At 53.6% G+C, this 21,935-nt stretch overlaps 1 protein-coding gene across 2 annotated transcripts in view; it reads right to left on the reverse strand.

Moving 5' to 3' along the window:
* The window catches only part of IGSF21 (immunoglobin superfamily member 21), a 283,680-nt gene extending 262,951 nt beyond the window's left edge, over nt 1–20,729 (reverse strand). The window contains exon 1 of one of the 2 annotated variants that reach the window (XM_074975635.1): nt 20,275–20,729. In XM_074975635.1, the coding sequence (XP_074831736.1) occupies nt 20,275–20,338 (64 nt within the window). In that variant the 5' untranslated portion in view covers nt 20,339–20,729. The remainder of the gene's footprint in view (nt 1–20,274) is intronic. The other variant, XM_074975633.1, reaches the window with a different exon arrangement.
* Between the last annotated feature and the right edge of the window lie 1,206 nt (nt 20,730–21,935).

Consider the following 21,935-nt stretch of genomic DNA (forward strand, 5'->3'; position numbering starts at 1 on the left):
GAAAGGCTGAAAGAACTGGGCCTGTTTAGTTTGGAAAAAAGAAGTTTAAGGGGAGGATGATAGCGGTTTTCAGGTATCTAAAAGGGTGTCATAAGGAGGAGGGAGAAAACTTGTTCTTCTTGGCCTGAGAATAGAACAAGAAGCAATGGGCTTAAACTACAGCAAGGGAGGTTTAGGTTGGACATCAGGGTGGTCAAACACTGGAATAAATTGCCTAGGGAGGTTGTGGAATCTGCATCTCTGGAGATATTTAAGAACAGGTTAGATAAATGTCTATCAGGGATGGTCTAGACAGTACTTGGTCCTGCCATGAGGGCAGGGGGCTGGATTTGATGACTTCTCAAGGTCCCTTCCAATCCTAGCATTCTATGTTTTACATGACTCATGGCTCTCTATTCATGGGCAGCACTAAACCATATCTATGTTAACCAGGGCAGAAGTGGAGAAATGCTGCACAAATGCAAAATGAAAAAAGAGTCCTCAGCCTGTGACTGGGGTCACCCAGAACAGATCCTGGAACATGTAGCAACTCAATGCCTGGTTCACAAATACGGCCATGGTGTCACAGTGACACACTCTGCTACTTCAGATGCAATTATCTGGTTTAAACAACTAAATGTAAAGTTATGGCTGTTGCTCTACATTTGTATCAGTCATACAAAGAAGACAGAGATCTCTCGTAAAAGGCTCAACCCTACACCAAAGTCAATGAGAAGAACTTTTCTGGACAAGGCAAGCAAAGTTGCCTCTGAGATTTTAAGTTCCTCAAGGAACAGACTTGGCCTTAGACTCCAAAGCACCTGGTTCACCTACAGTGCCATGGAAATATCCATTCATAATAGAACTGGCTGGAAGTTTTCCCAGCAGAAAATGCCAGTTCATCAACTCAAAGTGGTCCACAGGGATGTGCAGGGTTTGATGAAATTCCCACAGAAGCTAGGCTAACCACTGACAAAGCCCTGCCCATTATGCAGGTTGCAAAATCTGCCTGCTTTCTAGCCAGCTCACCTAGCCAGCTGCTGCCTGTGTGGGAGAACAGGCTTTCCATGTACTTGGCAGCTCAGGCACCCAGGATTATGGTCCAGGACAGAACACCCTGTCATGTGCCTTGGAGCCAGATTTCCCTGGAAGCCTGAGCTACCCAGCTCCCTTCCTGGCAGGCTGCTGGAGCCCTGGGCAGATTGAGGAGCCTCAAAAAAGGTCTCTGAAAATGTCAGAATTGAACATCACTTCAATTTCTTCCCAAATAAAAAGCTGTGGAATTCCCATTCTGAAGGAAACCCTGCAGGTTCATTTTTCATGGTCTCTGAATTCTCTCTTTTTTCATTCCACAATTTCTTACAGAATGAGAAGCCCAGTTTCTGGCCCAATCTGGCTCATCCCTGTAGGCAAGCTCGCAGAGTCCTTTAGTTTTTGTGTTTTTGAATTTAGCCCCAACACGGGTCAAACTTCAATTGGCATCAACCTGTGTTTAGCTGGCATAAGCAGCATCGGGATTTTACAATCTAAAGGGAGGAGGCAGCAACGTGCCTTTCTGGCTAAGGAAGCAGGCAGCAAGTTACTGCATTACAACTGCAGCCCAGACAAGCCCAGTACCGTTACTCTGGGAGTGGAGAAGTGATTGCTGGCCCCTATCCTGCCCTGAATGCTCTGAAGATACCTGTGGACTTCGCCAATGCATCTTGGAGAACGCCTCTGGTTCCATCACAGCTCTTCTTAGCAGAGGGTCAAATCTGTAGGACTTTGACTTTAGGACAAGATTCCATCCTCTGCATGGAGCCTTTAAGTCTGACATGGCCAATTTTTTTTTATTTTTTGGGGGGGTGGGGCCTCCCTCCCAGCCCCAGGCTCTGCTGTGTGTTTCCATAAGGTACTGAAAACCCCAGTTCCTTTTCTAAACATCCCACTCCCCAGGCTGTCAGTGGGACGGCCAGTTAATGATCATCTCACTTCTGATATGGCGCTAATTACATTTGAAAGTAACAGCTCGGAACTTCCATCCCCTGGAACCGTTTAAACCAGGAGTTAACCCTTCCCGGTGCACCCTCAAAATACACCACTGCAATGGAAGGCGCTGCTAAAAGTTAGCCAGGTGCCCCAGACACCCCCAGTTGGAAGGCAAGGGGAGGAGCTGGTGTACACCTCTGCTAGGAATGGACCCCAGAGTCAACCTCACAGCCACACACTGCATCTCTTCAGGTCTGACTTGATACTAGGGTAACTTGGCTGTGACTTCCTGGCCTGGGTTATACCCAACGTCAGATTAGATGATCTGTTGAATCATTTCCAATGAGCTACATGACCCCGCGACAGCAGCTCCCCAAAAACCTACTGGCAGGACTCAAAGCCTCTTTAGGGCCCCCAGACACAAGCCCCAGGCACTGGGTGTGCAACAGCACCTCAAAAACTACCACAAAGGGGGTAGCTAGACCAGAGCCGAGCCGCTGGATCACTCAAGTAAAAACTCCATCTCAAAAGGACCCTTACAAGGAAACACTCCCCCGTCCCTTTTCTCTGCCACACGTAGCTCCATCAAAGGCTCTGAGAGAAGAAAACTCTCAAGACAAACTTGGCTTGCCAGGACCCTGGCTTGGAGAGGGAATGGAAAGTGGGTGTGCGCATGTGGCTCCAGCAATGAACTGGGATGCAACAGAATACGGGTTTATTCTTGGCTCTGCTACTGAGCCAGTGCATGTCCACCAGTAGGACCCCTCCAGAGTCTGTGAGCTCTCCAGGGCAGGGATCATCACTCCTGTATGTACAGCACCGGACGCAATGCAGCCCTGATCTTGGCTGTGGTCTCTAGGCACCACTCTGACATACATACAGTTATTAGCCATACAAGAAGATGGCTGAAAATAACCCCCCTCATCTTCTCCTGTACCCCCAGATCGCCACGAGCCATGGCCCAGTCCCCTTCCTTGCTATTCCTGTCCTGCTGTGGCGCAACAGAGATTTTATGCCACTTTCCTCGCAGATCCCTCTCTCTCTGCTACGTGGTACTGACCACCAATCAGAGCCTAATCACCTGCTTATTATAGGGCTAGTGCCTGCTTCCAGCTATTGTTCATATAAATACAGGGCTGGCAAGAACAATAAGTCCACAGAGGAAAAGCTTTGCATCTGGTTATTGTCCTTGCACTGTGCTAAGAGCGCTCTAGCCCTCTGTGCTCCTGCAATGAATCTGCATCCCAAAAGCGGTCAAAACCCAGTGCTGAAAACAAGCCCGTGATTGACGGTTTATTTTAGGAAGGAGCCGCGAAAGCGGGAAGGAGATAATGCCGAGGAGATAATATGAGCTCCAGTCATTAGTTAAAAACAAACCCCATCAGCGCAGCAAGCGCCTCGGCAAAAAGCAAACAAAAGGGCAAAGAGAGCAACTTGGCAAGGGAACAAAAAAACAGGCTGATCAGCTGCATCCTCCCAGCGTCGCTCCTGAGCTCTGCTTCGGTGATTTACGAGCTTGGAGGTTTGCGAGGCAAGGGTTGTGCCAGCACCGTCCTCCTTCCTCCAAAAAGGGATTCTTGTGTGTGCCTGCACCTTTCCCCCACCACAACCACTTCCTTGGGCCTTCTGCACAGGGGCCTTCCACAGCATAGCCAAAGCCAAGATAAATCCCTTTGTCTTTTACACAGTGCCTTGGTCATAAATAAAATGAAATGAGGAGATGGTACTCAGCCACCTCCTGCCCATCCCACCACAGCAAAGTCTGTGGCCGGGGGCTGCTGAGGTGCTGGTACTCAGTACCAGCAAGTACCGGCACACACAAAAAAACCGCGCTGCTTTGATGTCCAAGGTGGACACAACGAAGTACCCCCTGAATTCATGCCATACTTCCCTCACCTGAAGCTATGCATTTTGACCCATCCCTCCCAGCCTTCCTCGCAGGAAAAGCCGTGATTCATTCCCACTGCTCCTAGGTCCAGAAAGCACAGAATCACAGAAACCAAGGTTTGGAAGGGACCTCAGGAGGTCATCGAGTCCAGCCACTGCTCAAAGCAGGATGAACCCCAACTAAATCATCCCAGCCAGGACTATGTCAAGTCAGGACTTAAAAACTTCTAGGGATGGAGATTCCACCACCTCTCTAGGTAACGCATTCCAGTGCTTCACCACCCTCCTGGGGAATAGTTTTTCCTAATATCCAACCTACACCTCCCCCTCTGTAACTTGAAGCCATTGCTCTTTGTTCTGCTATCCGTCACTACTGTGAACAGCTTCTCTCCATCCTCTTTAGACCCCCCTTCAAGAAGTTGAAGACTATTATCAAATCGCCCCTCACTCTTCTCTTCTGCAGACTAAATAAGACCAAATCTCTCAGCCTCTCCTTGTAGGTTATGTGCTCCAGCCACAATCATTTTTGTTGCCCTCCACTGGATGCTCTCCAATGCATCCACATCCCTTCTATACTGGGGGCCCTAGAACTGGACACAATACTCCAGATGTGTCCTCACCAGTGCCAAACAAACAGAGAGATATAATAACTTCTCTGGATCTGTGGAAATGCTTCTCCTAATGCACCCCAATATGCCATTAGCTGTCTTGGCTACAAGGGCACACAGTTGACTCATCTCCAGCCTCTCATCCTCTGTAATCCCCAGGTCTTTTTCCGCTGCACTGCTACTTAGCCAGTCAGTCCCCAGCCTGTAACAACACTGGGGATTCTTTGGTCCCAAGTGCAGCACTGTGCACTTCTCCTTGTTGAACCTCATCAGATTTCTTTTGGCCCCATCCTCCACTTAATCTTTATGCCCAATGTCTTCCTTTCAGTTTACATCCAAGTGCCACTGTCACTCTGCCTTGGGGCAATTTCAACTTCTCTCTTAGCTCGGTGGAAACTTTCTGCCTTTGTAAAGTACTTCAGAGCCATGGAAGAAAAAAGCTATGCAAGTATTGTTATTTCATCCCTGGGCAGCTTCAGTATAGTTCACAGAGCAAATATCCCTAATCTAGTGTAACTACATGGATGTAGCTGCATCTGTACAGCCCCCTCGTACACACACTGCTGCCACGTAACACTTACTATAGGCGTGCTGCATTGGTGCTCCCATTTTACAGACAATGAAACTGAGGCATGGGAGGGGAAGTGATTTGTCCAACATCACTAAGCAGATGCACCAAGAATAAAAGCCAGAGTTCCACTTCAGTGCACCATCCATCATCTCAACCACACAGTCTCTCACCATTTGTAATGGCAAAGGGACATGGACATTGAATAGCCCTTGGTGTGCAATGGAGAGATCCAGGGACATCTTAGTTTGAGTTTTTTTCTAGACAGTGACCAAACCATCACCCATGTTCTCATAGGGTCTGACACAAAGGGGCCCCAGCCCTGATATAATTTTAGCAGCAGCACTAGCAGCAACACTGGTTTGGTGAAATCGCAATGTCTTGCGGGAACACATTGTCACTGCAAGTTATCTGAATGGTTCCACTTCTCATTTATTACTAGAGGCCCTATGGTAGCACCGCTTACAAGTGGAAGTTGGGCTAGAAGAAAGACCTGAACAGGACACATCCAAAAGTGTATGGGTGAGGCCTATGGTGGCCAGGGGAAGAGCTCTGATGGGGGCTGGGGTGGGCACTGCACTGGTCAGGAAAGGGGCTGGCACAGTCTAGGCTGGGCCCCATGCTGGGTGAGGGAGGGGCTGGCATGGTGCAGGGAGGACTCCATTGTGAGGCTGGGCTGAGCCCCACCATGGCCAGGGGCTGGCACAGGAGGCTCTGTTGGGTGGCCTGAGCCAGGCCCCATGCTGGCCAGGGAAGGGGCTGGGGCTGGCACGGTGCAGGGGGTGTTCTGGGCCAGGCCTCGCAGTGGGTGGAGGAGGAGCTGGCACAGCACAAGGCGGGGGTGTCTTTTTTCTGTTTGGTTTTAGAAGCAGCAGCCCCCTTCCAAGAGTATCTTGTTTTCCAGGCACAAACAAGCCCTTTTGTCGCTTTAAGTGAAGAGGAAGCTGCATACCAAATTTGGTGGTTCTAGCTCTGCTTGGGAGGAGTTCTTGATCAAACCAACAGGCAAAACTCTCTAAAACAGGAACGGGTCACATCTCTGAAATCCAGGACTTTCTGGTCTGGTTCAGTACCGGAATAAATTGCCAAAGGTGGTTGTAGTATCTCCATAACTGGAGATCTCTAAGAACAGGTTGGAAAATTTCTAGCAAAGGTGATCTAGATGGTGCTTGGTGCTGCCGTGAGGGCAGGGTTCTGGACTTGATGATGATCTCTTGGGGTCCCTTCCAGCACTAGTGTTCTATGATTCTATGAGCATCTGTTGTCCGGCAGGACCTCAGATGTTACTGAACCAGAGAGCCACAGTGGCCGGGAGCAGCAGCTAGTTGGGAGTCTGGGCTCAGGAACCCTGGCCCAGGCCAGGGAGCCCCAGCTAGGCTGGTGACAAGAGGACTGGCACTGGCCAGGGAGCTGGGGCCAGGAAGTGGCGGCCCAGCAGCAGCCAGACAGCCACAATCAGGGCCTGGAAGTGGTGGCCAGGGTGCTGCAAACAGGGCCAAGAAGCTGCTGATCCACAGCCAACATGCAGCAGCCCATGACCCAGAAGCTATGGCCGATATCAGGAATACATGGCTGGGCCAGAAAGCCAGTGGCTGGGGAGCCATGGGCAGCAGTGGGGGAGTCTCTGGCCCTGGCACCAGGCACATGGCAGGGAAGGGAGCCCAGGAGTGGGGGTCAGAGGCCAGCAGAGAAGCACTGACTTCCCCTGGCCAGGCAAAATCCCTGGTCTAGGACCACTCCGGTCCCAAGGGTGCCGGATCAGAGAGGTTCAATCTGTAGTTGATTATATTGAACAGAAAAGTCAAGTTGAAGGAAGTATTTTGAAAAGACATTTTTGGTGTAGCTCACCGTGCGAAGAATTCAGAGCTTTTGCCTTTGGGGCAATGTGGGAGAAAACCAGATTTTTAAACCACAGAATTTCCTGCAAAAACAAAAGTTCTCTTTTCAGTCAGCTCCATCCAGGAGCAGTAACCCTGGAGAAATCCACGGAGAACAGAGACCAGAACCCGACCTGACGGGAGCTGTGTTTGCACAATAGTCACCATCGACACTAACACCAAGGACTGACCTGAGGGTTCCTGGGCCAAACCCATGTTTTGTGTGTCTGTGTGTGAGCAAGAGAGAGAGAGCTCACATTCTTTAAGGATCAGCATGGAAAAGGGGCTGTAACTAACACACCCAATCACTCACCAATGCATTCCCTCTACAATGGCGAAGATGGGACTCGTAATTTACCACTGTTGCAGCTGGTTTTGCAGTATTAGCGCTGGAAAATTTTGTAGGACAGATCTAGATTTACGAAGGCTGCATTGGCACAGCCGCACCACTGCAGCACTTCAGCGATGGGAAAAGTGCTTCATGTGCGTGCCGACCCCACCACTGCAAGAGGCAGCCGTTGTGCAGAGAGAAGCCCTCCTGTTCACATAGCCCGGTCTCTGCCAGGGTTGCGTCAGTAGGACTGTGGATATTTTGCTCCCCCGCAGCCATGTAGTTATATCCATGTGCGTTCATAGCGCAGAGGACAGGGTTGGAAGGAATCTTTGTTACGTGAAGTCCAGTCCCACACTGTGGTAGGGTCTAGTGAACCAGACCTGGCCCTGCAGAGAGCTTACAGCTCCTTTTGTACCCAACAAGCAGCAATATCCTTATGGGGTGGGAGGGAATTTCAAAGGCACTCCCAGGAGTTTGCTCATCACTGGAGACTGACCTTCAGGGGGACAGTTGGGAACCTAATTCTCAGTGGTGCATTTGAAAATGATCCCCCAGAGGGGCCAAAATCAGAACTCGGCAGCTCACTGTGGCACCCACTCAGAACTCGAAGGTAGATCGAGTCTGCTGAAACCAGGGCCTGAAGCCAGACCAGCCCTGCGACTGGCCAAGACAGTCAGATAACACCTGGGCTTTGCTTGCATCCAATCCACATTGCAGGGTGGCTGGGTGGCAAAGCTCCTGGGAGAGACACCATTTTGGGGCAAAAGTTACCCCTCCCAGTCTAAAGAGCAGATACAATCTGACACAAACCTCTGATGGGGTTAGCAGGAACAGAACTCCTAAATGCCCATCATCCTGGCCACCACTAACCCTTTCGCATCCACCTACGATGGGCACAAGGCAAGTCCCTCCCAGGGATCTTATGGAAAATCCTCAACAGACAAGTTTTTTACCATTCCCTCCCTGGGCACAGCACACGCTGTCTGAGGGCCAGCGAAGAGGGGAGCTATCCAGGGAGGAAAAGTGTAGAACTTTTGTTGTTTTGGTTTTTGCTGCATAATCAAGTCCAAAGAGCCATGTGGGAATTTGTAAACATAGTCAGTTGTTTTACATGCACATGCGCACGCACACACACACTCCTCCAAACTCAGCTTCCCCGATACCAGCCTGATCACACATGGCTGCCATCTGTGTGGAATGCACTTTCCCTTAGCTCTGCCTTTGCTCACCAGCAGCTGGATTTGTGGGACAGCGAGAAGCAGAACAGCTGGACTTGTGTGTTCTCGGGATACCCCTCACCCGCCACTTCAAATCCATCACTGTTAATCAATTCGCAAAGCGCATCTCGTAAGCCTTGAAAAGCACTTCGGAGGATTAAGCTACCAACACATGGTTCAGGGAACACTTTCACCTGGCGGTGAGAGGCTGCTGTTGTTGGGGTGGAACTCAGCAGGTGGGTAACAAAGCAGGGCCCTGTCACACAGCAATTCAGCATCTATTCTGGGGGGGTTGTGGGACATCAAGGACTGTGCCTGTATTACAAGCTACTGCTTCAATAGCAGAAAGGGGTTTTTCTAGGGATCTTTGTGGCAAAGAGCATGGACAGAGTCACTGGAACAAGCCACATTCAAGTAAGTATAGGTTAGTTGAGCCCTGTTGCCTTTGGGAGCAGCCTGTTTTGTCTCTGTCTAGCCACTTGTATGTTGTTCTGATTTCTGAGAAGTAAAAGGGGGTACACTGCAAATGACCAGCAAGAGTATTTCTATTTTATCTCATTGATCTGTATTCCCTAAAACGCAACAGAAAACTGGTCATGAGAATGGGATTTAAAAACAAAAAAAACAACAAAAATGGGCAGGGATGGTTTCCCTATCTTTCTGTTTGCCAGAAGCTGGGAATGGAGGGACAGTGGATGGACTACTCGGTGATTATCTTTCTGTTCATTCCCTTTGCAGCACCTGACATTGACCATTGTTGGGAGACAGGTTATGGGGTAGATGGACCTTTGGTTTGACCCAGTATGGCTGTTCTTATATAAAAGGCTGCCTGGAGAAACAGCAAAAGTGACAGTTTGCAATTCCAGGCCAATCCTCAATTCACCAGTAGGCCACACAACCAAACCCTGGGAAGAAAGGACCAAGGAACATTCTATGCTGCTATGTTTTCCTATGACAACTGGGCCATCTCTTCAGGGCACTACACTAGATCTTGGGGGGAGAGACATTGATTCAGTTCCCCACTCTGACACAGACCTCCTGTGTGATTTTAGGCATGTCACCTCGGCCGTAACTCCTTGTCTGCAGCATAAGGGCTTACCCAGGGCATCCGCAGAGGGACACAGGTTAAACTCGAGTGAGGCGCTCACACAGGGACCGCAGGGAAACCAGAGCTCTTTAGCCAAGTTCAACCCTTTTCACAACTGCAAACAGATCTCAGAATTTATACATGCATAAAATAAGCAAGAGTGGGTTTGAAGAACTGCCGACAGGACCAGATCTCAATCTACACACTGGGGGCTAGCTCGTCACCAAGGGCCAGTTTTTCAGACACGCCAAGACTCCACAGCTCCAACTCAGTTCTGGTGCCCAGGCCTTCTGGAAATCAGGCACCATGGCAATTCCTTCAGGTCATCCTCAGTCCTGTGGTCCTGCATTCACTCAGTTGGATGGGCCCCGAAGTCCCGTAAGCTCGCTCTCTGCAGTTTTGGGGCTGGTATAACCACGTCAGCCAGGGCAATATTTCAGAGACACAGTTATACTAACCCCTGGCTTGGGCACAGTAAGGTTGTTATAAAGGTGCCTTATCTCAGTACAACTTATTTTCCTGCTTGTTCAGAACGGGCATGGATAAATGCATTCATCCTGTCTAACTGTGTCCCCAGCAGGGGATTGTGCCATCCTAACTCGCCGAGCACCGCAGTATAGTACTGGTCACTTTGGTGTTTCCAACTGTCTGCATAGCTGTGGAAACATTTTTCGTCTAAGTATTCCCACCAAGAAACATCTGTGCCTGTACAGGCACCACCGAGGACAGACTGAAAGGAGGAGAAACACCCTGTCCCAGTGTCCAAAATACAAGGCCTGTTTTCCAAGTGCTAAAAGATTGTCCCGTAAAGCCCAGGAGGAAACCCAGCGAACGGCCCAGGAGAAGGGAGTTGCGAGAGACATGCTATGCACTGAAGCAACCTGCTACCACTTCGGAACTGGACAGCGTGTGACAAACGGTCACGGGAGAAAGCCCCCAGTGACACAGAGAGGCTGTAGCTGCTCTAGCTACTCGACAGACTGTAACCATTTCTGACAGGGACCCAATGGCTCTGCGTACGCACACGCACTCCGGTCTCCACTTTGCCAGCACGCAGCAACATTGTCAGGCCAACAGAGAGATGCGAACGTGAACACATGTCTACTGGAGGCAGAACGGCCTCAGCAACGGTCAAGGAGAGTCGTTGAGGAAAGGGGTGGGAAAGGGGGGTACCGATTAACGGGAGATTTCAGAGCAAGGCAGTCAGGGAAGGGACGGGGTTTCACACACTCATGAACACACACAAACTCACGCCTTGCAACACCTCTTCTTGGGGAAGATTTTTTTTTAAATAAGGTGACTGTGGAGTCAGATAAGGAATTGCAGAAGAGAAACCGTCTGGCTTGGCCACTGCAGACACATGGGGTGGTCCTGGGACCAGGGCGCAGATTGATGGGCTTGTGCCAGGGAATTGGAGTTGGAGGTGTACCATGCCGCATACTCCCCATTCAGCCTGTGCTCAGGCCCCGCGCCCCTCTCAGCCTGCTGCTGTCTGAAAACCTGCGACCCAGCACTGCCCCCTAGCTAGCTGAGAATGGCCACAGATTCTCAGGTGGCTCCAGGCTTGCAAGCTGCCAGCCTGCCAGGGCCAGAGAAGCATGGGCTGGGTCTCCTCACACTGTGCAGGAACCTTGCTGAGTCCATGCCAAGGAGGTGAGGGTGGAGATGAACTCCTGACTATGGGACAGGGACCAATGGGGAAAGAGCCCCACCCCACAGACTGCCAGTACAGGAGCTGCCCCATATGGGCACCCTTCCAGAGGCTTTACCGGGCCCTCTCCTCTCACTACAGCACGGCTGCTGTTGGCAGAGATTCTGCAGCTCTTCTGTAGCAGCCGTAAGAGGTCAATGCACTGAACCAGCGCCTCTTCAGTGCTCACCAAGGGCTCTGACGACACCACACCACCCACCACCACACCAACCCACCAATTCCATCCCGAGAGCTCAGGTGGGTTCTTCTGCTCAGAGCCTCAAGGTCAAAGTGTCTCTGCGTGGCCTCCAATGCCTCCCTCCCCCTTGACATGAGAGAGGGAGCAGAGCCTGAGGGGGGTCCCAGTCATGTAGTCCAAGCCTCTGGGGCCAGACTCTGCTGGCTGATGAGGAGACTTCAGCTCGGGAACAGCCAGCAGCTCTGCAAGGTTCACCCACTCAGGCTGGAGAGCAGATCTCAGCACATCCAGCCCGAGCAGCCTCCAGCCCAGCCGACCAGACCCTCTGTGGCAGTGTTTCCCGAGTGGTGTTCTGCAGAACCCTGGGGTTCCGTGAAGAGAAAATAAGGGATCCGCGAGAAATTTCCTCAGCAGCTCTCTGCCTTGCGGCCACTGAAACAGCAGAACTCAATTTAATTGGTTTAATGGCTGGAAGGAGGGATCCGGCCATTAAGCCAACTGAATTTAGTTCCATTATTTCAGCAGTGGCAGGGCAGGGCGCCGCAGAGAGCCCCACATTCACCCTGCTACCTGAGTGGCCACACCCCTCTGGTGGGCGTGGCTCCACTCAGCCTGCCAGTGGAACACCCCAATGTCAGGCTTCCTTCCACTGGGTGCATGTGGCCACCCAGCATAGGCTCCCTAGCTTGGGCCAAGGATAGGTTAGTCCCAGGGCCAGTTTGGAGCTGAGGTCGGTTAATCCTGGGGATGGGGGTGGGGACAGGTCTGGGACTGAGACGGGTGAAGACTGGAGATGGGGGGGGGGGGTTTGTGGGCCGGGGTGGGTAGAGCCTGGGAATGGGGTTCTGCAAAATTCTTTCAAGCTTAAAAAAGAGTTCCAGGGCCAAATAAAACTGGGAACCACTGATTTGAAGCACAAGCTGCTTTCATGCACCTGCAACCACAGGAGTTCCGGGGCCTCAAGCCAGCCAAGCTAAACCTCTCTCCCCAGAGACTCTCAGCGACCTGTGCAGACTATGACACACCCAGCATTCTTGCAGGGGGCGGGATAAGGGGTTACAACACCAGGGCACCTCGTCTTCAAGAGCTGAGCTGGTGTAGCCCGCAGGGTTAATGCCGGAAGAGGCAGAGATACCACAGGCTCAAAGAAAACATTAGCTGAAATCCCCTGGTCTGGATGGGGATTGCTGGGCTGAGGCTTAAAGCAGTCAACCACTAGGGAGCAACCCAGACCCTGCCTGCACTGGAGAGCGGAAATCTGACCCTTTAGTGTGATGATGGCCAGGACCCCTCAAACCTTCCCACAGGATGCTTGGGGCATGAATCGTTGGACACACGAGGGAGTGGATTACCCAGGCTGGACAGCAAAATCTCTCTCTCCTGCACCAAACCTTCAGCACACAATGGAAATAGCAGGACTCTGAGGATCTAGGAAAGCATCTTTGACCTTCTCAGAGATGCCTCAATTAACCTCTGCTGTGCCAGGTCATCAGGGCTGCAGAAGGGGTTTGCTCCCAAGACAGAAAGCCCCAGGAACCTGTAGAGCCTGCTCATGGACAGCAGTCCAGCTTCGGGTATGCAAGACCAGCTGCTGTGGAGTTGTTACCAAATGCCCAAATCTTACACTCTCTGACTTACCAGGAGTGAAGCGAGACAGTGGGACCAAAGGACCAGCAGGGCAGCTACACAAACTACCAGCAAGTCCTGCTAGAAGCTGCATGACATCTGGAGCGGAGTATCTGGAAGGGACACGGATACATGTAGTGAGGGGCAGCCGCAGCGGAGGCAGGAGATTCCATTCTCTGGGAGATATGAAATTTCTACCCGGCTGCATTTGACGAGGGACCTGGAGAAAGCAAGGCAGGGTTCAAGGGAAACCTGGTTTGGTGGGACAGGAGGGGCTCAACAGGTTACAAGCTGAGGCCAAGCTGCTACTGGACATACTCTGGTCTCCTGCATGTAACACTGGCCTCTGTGCATCCCGATCTCTCCCCTACACCTCTGCAGACAGCCTCACTTCTTGTTAATGAGCAACCCCACTGGCTAAGTGATAAATTTTCCTGCCAGACAGCCTCTCCTCTGGGACTGCCAGATTCCCACACCCCCTCATCCCCCTTACAAAGAGAGCTCTTGTTTTTCTCATTAGTCTGGCATTCCTGGCTCCTAAATACAAGCCCTAAGGACTGATTAGCCAGAAATCAGGCTGATCCACAAAGTGATGGTTTGATCCTAAACACTGCTGCCCTGCACTTGGGCAGTCATTGACATAAGTGCACAAGAATGTGCCACCCCTTCAGAATGAACCTACTTCATAAACTTTTGCACTGGTGATTACACAAAATGTAGGTCAGCAGTAAATGAGGCTCTCTAGCCCAGCTGCTCCAAAAGGTATTTAGGATGGAAGTTAAGAGTCTACATACTTTTGAGGGGTTTCATGCCTGCGACTGTCCTGGGCAGAGCAAGGACAAATCTGAAAATATTTCCAGAGCAAGGACAAATCTGAAAGTATTTCCCCTGAACATACAACCTTCTGATTTTCATAGGCCATTACCAGAATGTTCATGGGTGCCAAACACCACCTAAACAAAGGAGTTTAGTGGCAGGAATATTTGAGGAAATTACCTGTTTTGAGCCAGAACTGCAAAATACTGACAGCAAGGGAATTTCAAACTCAGTTTTCCGAAGCATAATATTAAGACTTCCATTCATCCAATGACATATGAAACACACACCTGGTCTGTTCAATCAAACCTGCTCAAATGTTGACTTTCAAAAAGAGTGACCTGCTTTCAAAATAATCAATAGACTGAAAATTATTTGCAAAAACAACAGACAAATCAGACAAAAAAAAAAAAATCACTCTTTCTGGGACCAATTTGCAAACAAACAAACAAACAAACAAAACAAAAAGAAGCATAAGTCAATTAATCAGTTGTTAATTGTGAATTATTTCCCCAGATTTATCCCTGACTTTAAAAGGGAAAGTGCAACAGGAAAAACTACCGTTTGCATCAGCGATACTCAGACGTCAGTATTCAGGAGCCAAATTAGCTACCACCATTGCCAAAAAAAGCCACTGTCACGTGAACTCACTGTTTCATTTACCATAGCAGGGATCAGCAACCTTTCGAGGCTGTGCGCCGAAATTTGACCTTTGATCTCTATGTGAGGTCCAAGTGCTGGCGATATTTTGTAAAGTCACTAACAATCCTACTTACAACAGTGTCATTAACAAATGAAGATGCAGAGTTTTACCATTTAGGTGGTGATTGGTGGCATTAGCTGGTCTTTTGTTAATCCACAGGTGGCCTGACTTTGAGCAGCTACACAGGGTAGGGGGGCGGGGCCGAGTTCCCACCATTGGCTCACATGCCGCTCTTAGCACCTGTGCCAGAAGTTGCTGACTCCTGTACTACAGCTCAATATCCTTGCAGCAAAACATTTCACCAAGTGTTACTATTTTGTCAACTACAACTGGTTAACAACCTAGTGATGGCATCCTGATTGGTTAATAATCAAATCACACAGTGATTTAAAATTATATACTGCAAAGAACAGGGGGTTATGCAAAATTCTAGGTGGTGCATCAATTCATCCAGATATTTACCTAGTCTTGCAAGCCTCAAAACAAGCACTGGCAGTTGGCACAAATTAACTTTTCTTATAATTACGTGCTCCTACTGCTTCATATACTATACATTGAAATGGAAGTACAGTAGAACTACAGTAAGCAATTTTCATAATAGTGTGCTGTGACACTTTTGTATTTTTATTCTGATTTTTTGAAGCAAGTCATTTTCAAGTGAGGTGAAACTTGGGGGGCTGCAAGACAAATCAGATTCCCCTGGTAGGTAATAGAAAGGTAATAGCCGTGTTAGTCTATATTCTAATAAAAGAGCAGTCATGTAGCGTGTTAAAGACTAACAAGATATTTTATTAGCTGATGAGCTTTCATGGGACAGACCCACCAAAGTGCTACATGACTGCTGTTTTGTTTTCCCTGGAAAGGGTACTGTAGCTGGAAAAGTTGAGACACGCTGCTCTGGTGCATTTTGACATACCCTGCTCTGAAATAGGAGACAATTACAACACACTAGAGCACTTCTAATGCCCTGTGGGGCAGAGTCACACTCCAGCTCTCAAAACTAAAACAGGAAGTTAGGTTGGTCCAGCTCCATTACTCAGCAGAGCAAAAACTTCACACCCCAGCCCCAAACAAACAGTTAAGCTTGTCTAAGCACCAGTGTAGAGAGCAGCTGGTGGATGGAGTATTCCATCAACCCAGCTACCACCTCGTGGGGAGGTGGATTTACTAGCAACTAGAAGAACCCAAGTTTAGACCTATCCTAATCATTCATGCAGACAAACTACAACTCTCCCAACCCAAATTTACAGTTCAGGGGTTGGACCTTGCTACCGCCAGTGTTCCCGCTGATTTGTCCATCCTGGGTGGAATAAATTTTGCTGTGTGCACTGAGGCAAGTGTGGATGTGCACCACCAATAGACATACACACTGCCCTCTGTGGGTGGCTCTGGCTGCTCTGCTAATCAGCTGGGCAGCACCTCAATCTCCCCTGGGTGGCTGCCCAAGTGCTCAGTTTACAGGGAACACTGGCTACCTCCCAACGTCATTGGGGTTTTCTTGGGCCCAGTGCTGCTTTCTGCAGAGATGACCGCAACAGTTCGTTTGTTCTCTCTCTTGTCTCCCGCACACACTTTCCGCTCCTCTCCACATCTTATGAACTCTCATTCTGTTGTCAAAGGATGTGCTGGAGCAAATTTCAGGCCCTCCTCTCTAGCCACTAGGCAAGGCTCCCTGAGGCAGCTGTCTACCTACACTCTCAAAAAAGGCCTATCACAACCCCTGTGTACACTGGAGTCATGTTCTCCAAGAAGGAGAATCCTGCACGGACATGGCATTTGAATCCCATGTCAATGGCTGCAGGCCACAGACCACATTAGCCATTCTCCTGAGCCCAGATTGTCTTATTACTTCACCGAGGAGGCTCAGTTTCAGCTGGAATCCTGGACCGAGCAGCCTGGGGCAAGAAACGCCCCCCCTTCAGTGGCTTTATCCCCCCCAGCCCTCTCTCACTGCAAAACGTTTTATAGCCAGGACGCACACACGCTGCAGTAAAGCTCCTTCCCCCAGACCTCTTTCCTCCTTTGTCCTCTGTATTGTGGTACAGCAGGAAGGCAAATCAGATCCAGTCCTGCTGCGCTAGGTGCAATATGAACACTGAGAAGAAGTCTGCTTTGCCCCCAGTAATCTGGCAGCACGTCAGAGAAGAGACAGCAGGTGGATACCGACCAACAGGGCAGCGCAAACAGAGGACTCTGAGCAGCACAACACACCCGTTGCCTCACTTGGCTGGCGGAGAGGGCAGCTAAAGCACATCACATCAGAAGAGATAGGTTAGATCATTAGCTGGAAACCTGAGGTCAAATGCCTAGCTCTGCCCCCAGCTCCCTGCGTGACCCAGGGTGAGTCTCTCTAAGCCTTGGCTCCCCCATCTATTATACCATAAGGGATAAGAGCCCTTCTCTCGCTCCCTGAGCACAGGGAAGTGCTTGGATACCACATCACAGGACCTTTCACCAGCGCTAAGGCCTCTAAATGAAATCAAGACGTACATTTGAAAAGTGCACGCCAACCCCACCCTCCACCCCAACCCACAACAAGCAAGGGCCTCGAACGGAGGAGTTACTGGACCCTCATCTGTCCTGCACTGCACCTGTCACAAGTGAGCATTAAAAGGCTGTGAGTCAATGCTCTCTGGTCATGTGGGGGGCAGCATTTAACACCCCCATTACACTGCTGCAGAGGAGTCCTGCCCTGACTCAGGACTCTGCTGCAGCCCCTGCACTAGGAGCATACAGGGAACACAAGGACTGCGGATCTCCAGAGCTGGGAATCTCCCTGGTGCAAGCCAGCAAGTAGCCCCTACTGCTCTGATGCCGTTCACGCGGCCGGAGGGGTGTGTCGGTGTGGGGGTGAGAGAGGTGGCCAGGATCCACGGTCTCTGGCTATCCTGGACAGCTGGGCTAGGCTATGCCAAGCACTGCGCAACTCCCTGGCAGCCTCCAGGATCCAGGAAGTGCAAAGCTGGCCCTGCGCCACCCTGCACTGTGCTGAGCCAAGCAAATGGACCTTTGCAAAGAGGAGACAGGCCCTGTGTCACATGTCCAGAGGGGTGGCAAGCAAGCACCTTGCTCCCAGCAACACTCAGCTGCCATCCGCTACCACAGCCTTCATCACCAGTGTAAAGTACAGCACCAAAGAGAACCCACCACCCCCTTCCTTTCCACACTGGTCTCGGGTGCTTCCCAAACCCGCATATCGCCCACCCCAGCTCCCATCGCCTGGCTAGACTTTCCTTTCACCTCTCCCACGGACCGATCAGCAGGTAGCCGACCTGTGTTAAAGCTAGAGACGGGATACGTGCAAGGTGAGAGCCCCTGGCATGGGATTTGGGCCACAGTCTGAAGGCCAGAGCCTGAGAAAGCTTCTTTCCCCTGGGCCTGCAACAGCCGAAGTGGGAACGGTGGATAACTGAAAATCAAACAAGGCACAAGGGGAAAAATCAACTCAGTGCCTGCTCCTGGCAGGAGCCAGGTGATGTCAAAGGGAGGCCCTTCTGGGTCTGCACAGTGCCAAAGGGGACAGAATGGGCAGGGCCTTCTGAGCTGCAAGGATTTCTCTGGGTTGCTACAGATCTCCCGGGGAGATGAGAACAGGCACAAGAGGGCTGGAGGGAAGTTGAATCGCAGCTGAGGAAGCTGGAGAAGTGGTAGTGAGGACGGAGGTGATCAGACCCAGAGCCCAGGTGAAGGGTTGGGAGGCAGGGCTGGGCTTGTAGGAGCCTCGGCCAGTGCGTCTGGCAGGGCTGGGCACAGACACCCTGTCCGCATATGGGTGGGCATTAGCAGGGCAACCAGATGCCCTCGGCTGCCTTCTCAGCCCTGAAGAACTGACACTTCACAGCTGGAAATGGGCCCAGTAAAACCCTTCGCGCCCCTTGTCTCCCTCTTCTCCTGGAAGCACCGGCTGCACCTCCACCATCAACACTGGGTAACACACCAATGGCCCCCGCACCAGTGGCGGCCACTAGGGGCCAGCCCCCTCCATCCCCAGTGCCACCACACCCAGCCACTGGGCGCCCCTCCCAACTTAGACTGGCAAGCTGGGTACCCCAGAGCCTGGCCAGCCACCCCAGCGGGCTGGGGAAATGCATCCTGCCTGCACCACGCACACTAAGGGAACAAACCAGCCCTGCAGGCAGCCAGCCGGACCGGGGAATCTCTGGCTAAGGGGCCTGCTGGAACAGACCGGGCTGCAGCGGGGGAGCGAGGTCCGGGCTGGGCTTGGGGGTGACGTGCGGTGGGAAGGCGGGGGGGCTGAGGGAGAGGCCCGGGCCGGGATGCGGGGGGAGGGGCGGGGGAGGAGCGGGGGCGGCCGGGCCGAGGTTGGGGGGGAAGGTGCGGTGGGCGGGGGGGGTTAAACGACCCAAGCCGGGTTGATGGGGGCGGAGGGGACTCGGGCCGGGCTGCGGGGGCTGAGGTTGGGGGATGGTGCGGGGGGGGGCCGGGCCGGGCTGCGGGGCGGAGGTGGGGAAGAAGAAGCGGGGGCGCGGGCCGAGGTTGGAGGGAAGGAGCGGGGGACCCAGGCTGGGTTGATGGGGGCGGAGGGGGAGCCGGGCCGGGCTGCGGGGGGGAAGGGGCGGGGGGGCGGCCGGGCCGAGGTTGGGGGGGTACCCAGGCTAGGTTGATGGGGGCGGGGGGGGGGGGGGGCGGCCGGGCCGAGGTTGCGTGGGGGGGGAAGGGGCAGGGGGGCGGCGAGGCCGAGGTTGCGGGGGGGACCCAGCGGCGTGCGGCTCCCGCAGGAGTTCCCGAAGTTCTCTCTCCCGCGTGCTGCGCAGGGCGCCCCCTGTGGGCCGCGAGCGCGCATGGCCGCGTCCGGTCCCGGAGCGTTCTCCGGCAGGTGCCCCGCGGGCCGAGCACAGCGTCCGAGCTGCGGGAACCAGCGGGGCTCGACTCCTGCCCGGCCCCAGAGCCGCCCCGGCCCCAGCGCACCTGCTCCAGGGGCACCGGAGAGTCCCCCCAGCCCCGCCCCGCAGCCCGTCAGTCCGCAGCTGTGGGGGGGGTCCGCTCCCCTGCTCCGCGGACAGCCCGCCCCCGCCTGGCTCTCCGGAACCGCGGGCGCCTTCCCGGCTAGGGCTGGTTGGCTTATTCACCCCCACACCCCCACCAGCTGGGGGCTTCCCGGGCGCAAGCTCTGCGGGGCGGCTGAACCGACACCCGGCCCGGTGAGCGCCCCACCCCCCCCAGCCAGCTGCTCCTTTCGGTCGGGAAAGCCACGGAGGTCGGGGTCCGAGGGCAGCGGGTTACCGGGGGGGGGGGGGAAGCAAAAACTCCCTGTGATTCCCCCCCGACTCCACACCCCACCCCGCCAGGGAAGTGGTCCGCTCGCTCCCCGGCCGCCCAACTCCGCGCCGAGAGTTCTGGGGCGGGGGCACCTGGCCGGAGCAGAACTGCGGCTGCCCGGGCTCGGGCCCCGCCAGGGCGTGCGCCCCCCCCCGCCGTTTGCACCGGACCCGGCTCAGCAGCAGCGATCTGCGGGTGACGATTTCCAAACCGCTCCCCCACGAGACGCCGCTCTCCCCCCGGGGGGCGCGGGAGAGGCCCCGCCTTGCAGCCCCCAGCCGCCCGCAGCGCCCCCTTTGCCGTCCCCCCCCGCGGCAAGTCCCCGGGAGCCGCAGGCAGCGCGTGCAAATGCAAAGCCAAGAGACCGGCCGACGGGGCTGATGCACCCTGCGTGGAGATCGGACCCCGCCCCGGGGGGGGGGGAGGGTCACTCACCCAGCGCCAGGTCCAGGAGGTCCCAGAGCAGGAGGCACAGGCGCAGGCGACTCATCTTTCCCATGTTGCCCCCCGCGAGAACAACTCCATCTGGTTCAGAAGCGGCCCAGCCTGCTGCACGGCGGCCCGGCGCGGGACTGGGGGGGGTCGGACATCGCTGCCCGCCGGGGTCCGACGCCGCCCGGCTCCTGGCCCCCGGGAGCCGGAGAGGCTGCACCTGGGTGGCGCCTGCCTGCCCGCCTCCCTCCGCCGGCTCGCCGACTGCCGGAGCAAGCCGGCCGCGCTGGCCGAGTTTGGGCTGCGCGCTCCGCTCCCCGCTGTCCCCGCCCCGCCGCTACCGACTTTTCTTTAATCCGCCCCGGCTTCCGCGCTGCCGTCCTCTAAGCCGATTTATTGCGGCGAGAGAGAGACGGCGAAGAGCACCCACGGCCCCCACCCGCGGCTGCTGGGTTGAGCTGCTTAACCCTTCCCCGGCTGGCGGAAATGCAGCCTCCCACCCGCCGGCAGGAGGGACTGAACCTGTGACCTTAGGGGCGAAAGCCCTGTGGTCTGTCACGTGAGCTAAAGGCCAGCGGCGCTCGGCCCTCCCCCGCCTGGAGAGCACACAGCTGCACCCTCCCGAGTAGTAGCCTCGGTGCCTTCGGGGTTACACGCGGAGCACAGGGCAGGCCAGTGAAAGTTGTGTCAGCGGCTTCCCTGCTTTGCAGGGCTCTGCAACTCCTAGGGGCCATCCATCTCCCAGCGCTCAAGAAGCAGCACTGCCTCAGCGGTGACCCATTCCTCCAGGCGGCTGATCCATGCCCCTCTGGGGAAGGGACAAACTGGCCCAGAGGGCTTTGCAAGGCATTGCAGGGGTGGCCCTCAACCTGCTCTCCCCGGCTTTCTGCGATGGCCACAGGGCTTGGGGGGGCGGGGGGAACAGGAGTTCAGTGGGGGGGGGGGCACCCTCTGGGTTATAAGAACCAGGAGGTTGTGAAGACCAGAATTTTGACAGATTTCCAAAAAGAGCTGGATAAATGTATGGAGGCTGGGTCCCTTGCTGGCTACGAGCCGGGATGGGGAGGAATGGTGCCCCCAGCTGCTGTTTGTCAGAGTCTGGAAATGCATGACCAGGAAAGAATCACTCATTGATGACCTGTTCTCTTCATTCCCTCTGGGGCATCTGGCATTGGCCACTGTTGGCAGACAGGACCCTGAGCTAGAGGGACCTTTGGCCTGACCCAGTGTAGCTGTCCTTAAGGTGTTATTTTTAATAGTTTCACTTAATGGGGACAATGAGGCCTCTTAGTTAGAGCAGGACCCTAGGACAGAGCTCCTGCGTTCTACCGCCAGCTGTTGGGGGTGGGGGAGACTGGGTTCAAGACAAGGGAGGCAGAGCGCCTGAGCTTTTGTTCTATTTGTGGGAACTTGCTCGGGCCAAATGGTTAAACTAAAGGGGTCTGGGACGCAGGACTACTGGATTCTACATTGAGGGCTTCAAAAATTGTGGTATACTGAGGAAAGTAGGGGGCTGGAAGCTAGCCGGACCCAGGTTTCAGCCTCCCATGCAGGCGGTGGGGTGTATCCGTGATGAGGCAAACCAGAAGCAAGACTCCTAGGCTCTGGCCCCTGCTCCTGAGGCAGGCTGAGCTGGGGGCCAAACCTCCTACAGGCTGCTATTT

This window comes from Carettochelys insculpta, chromosome 23, assembly GCF_033958435.1.
Source record: "Carettochelys insculpta isolate YL-2023 chromosome 23, ASM3395843v1, whole genome shotgun sequence".
Taxonomy (NCBI): domain Eukaryota; kingdom Metazoa; phylum Chordata; order Testudines; family Carettochelyidae; genus Carettochelys; species Carettochelys insculpta.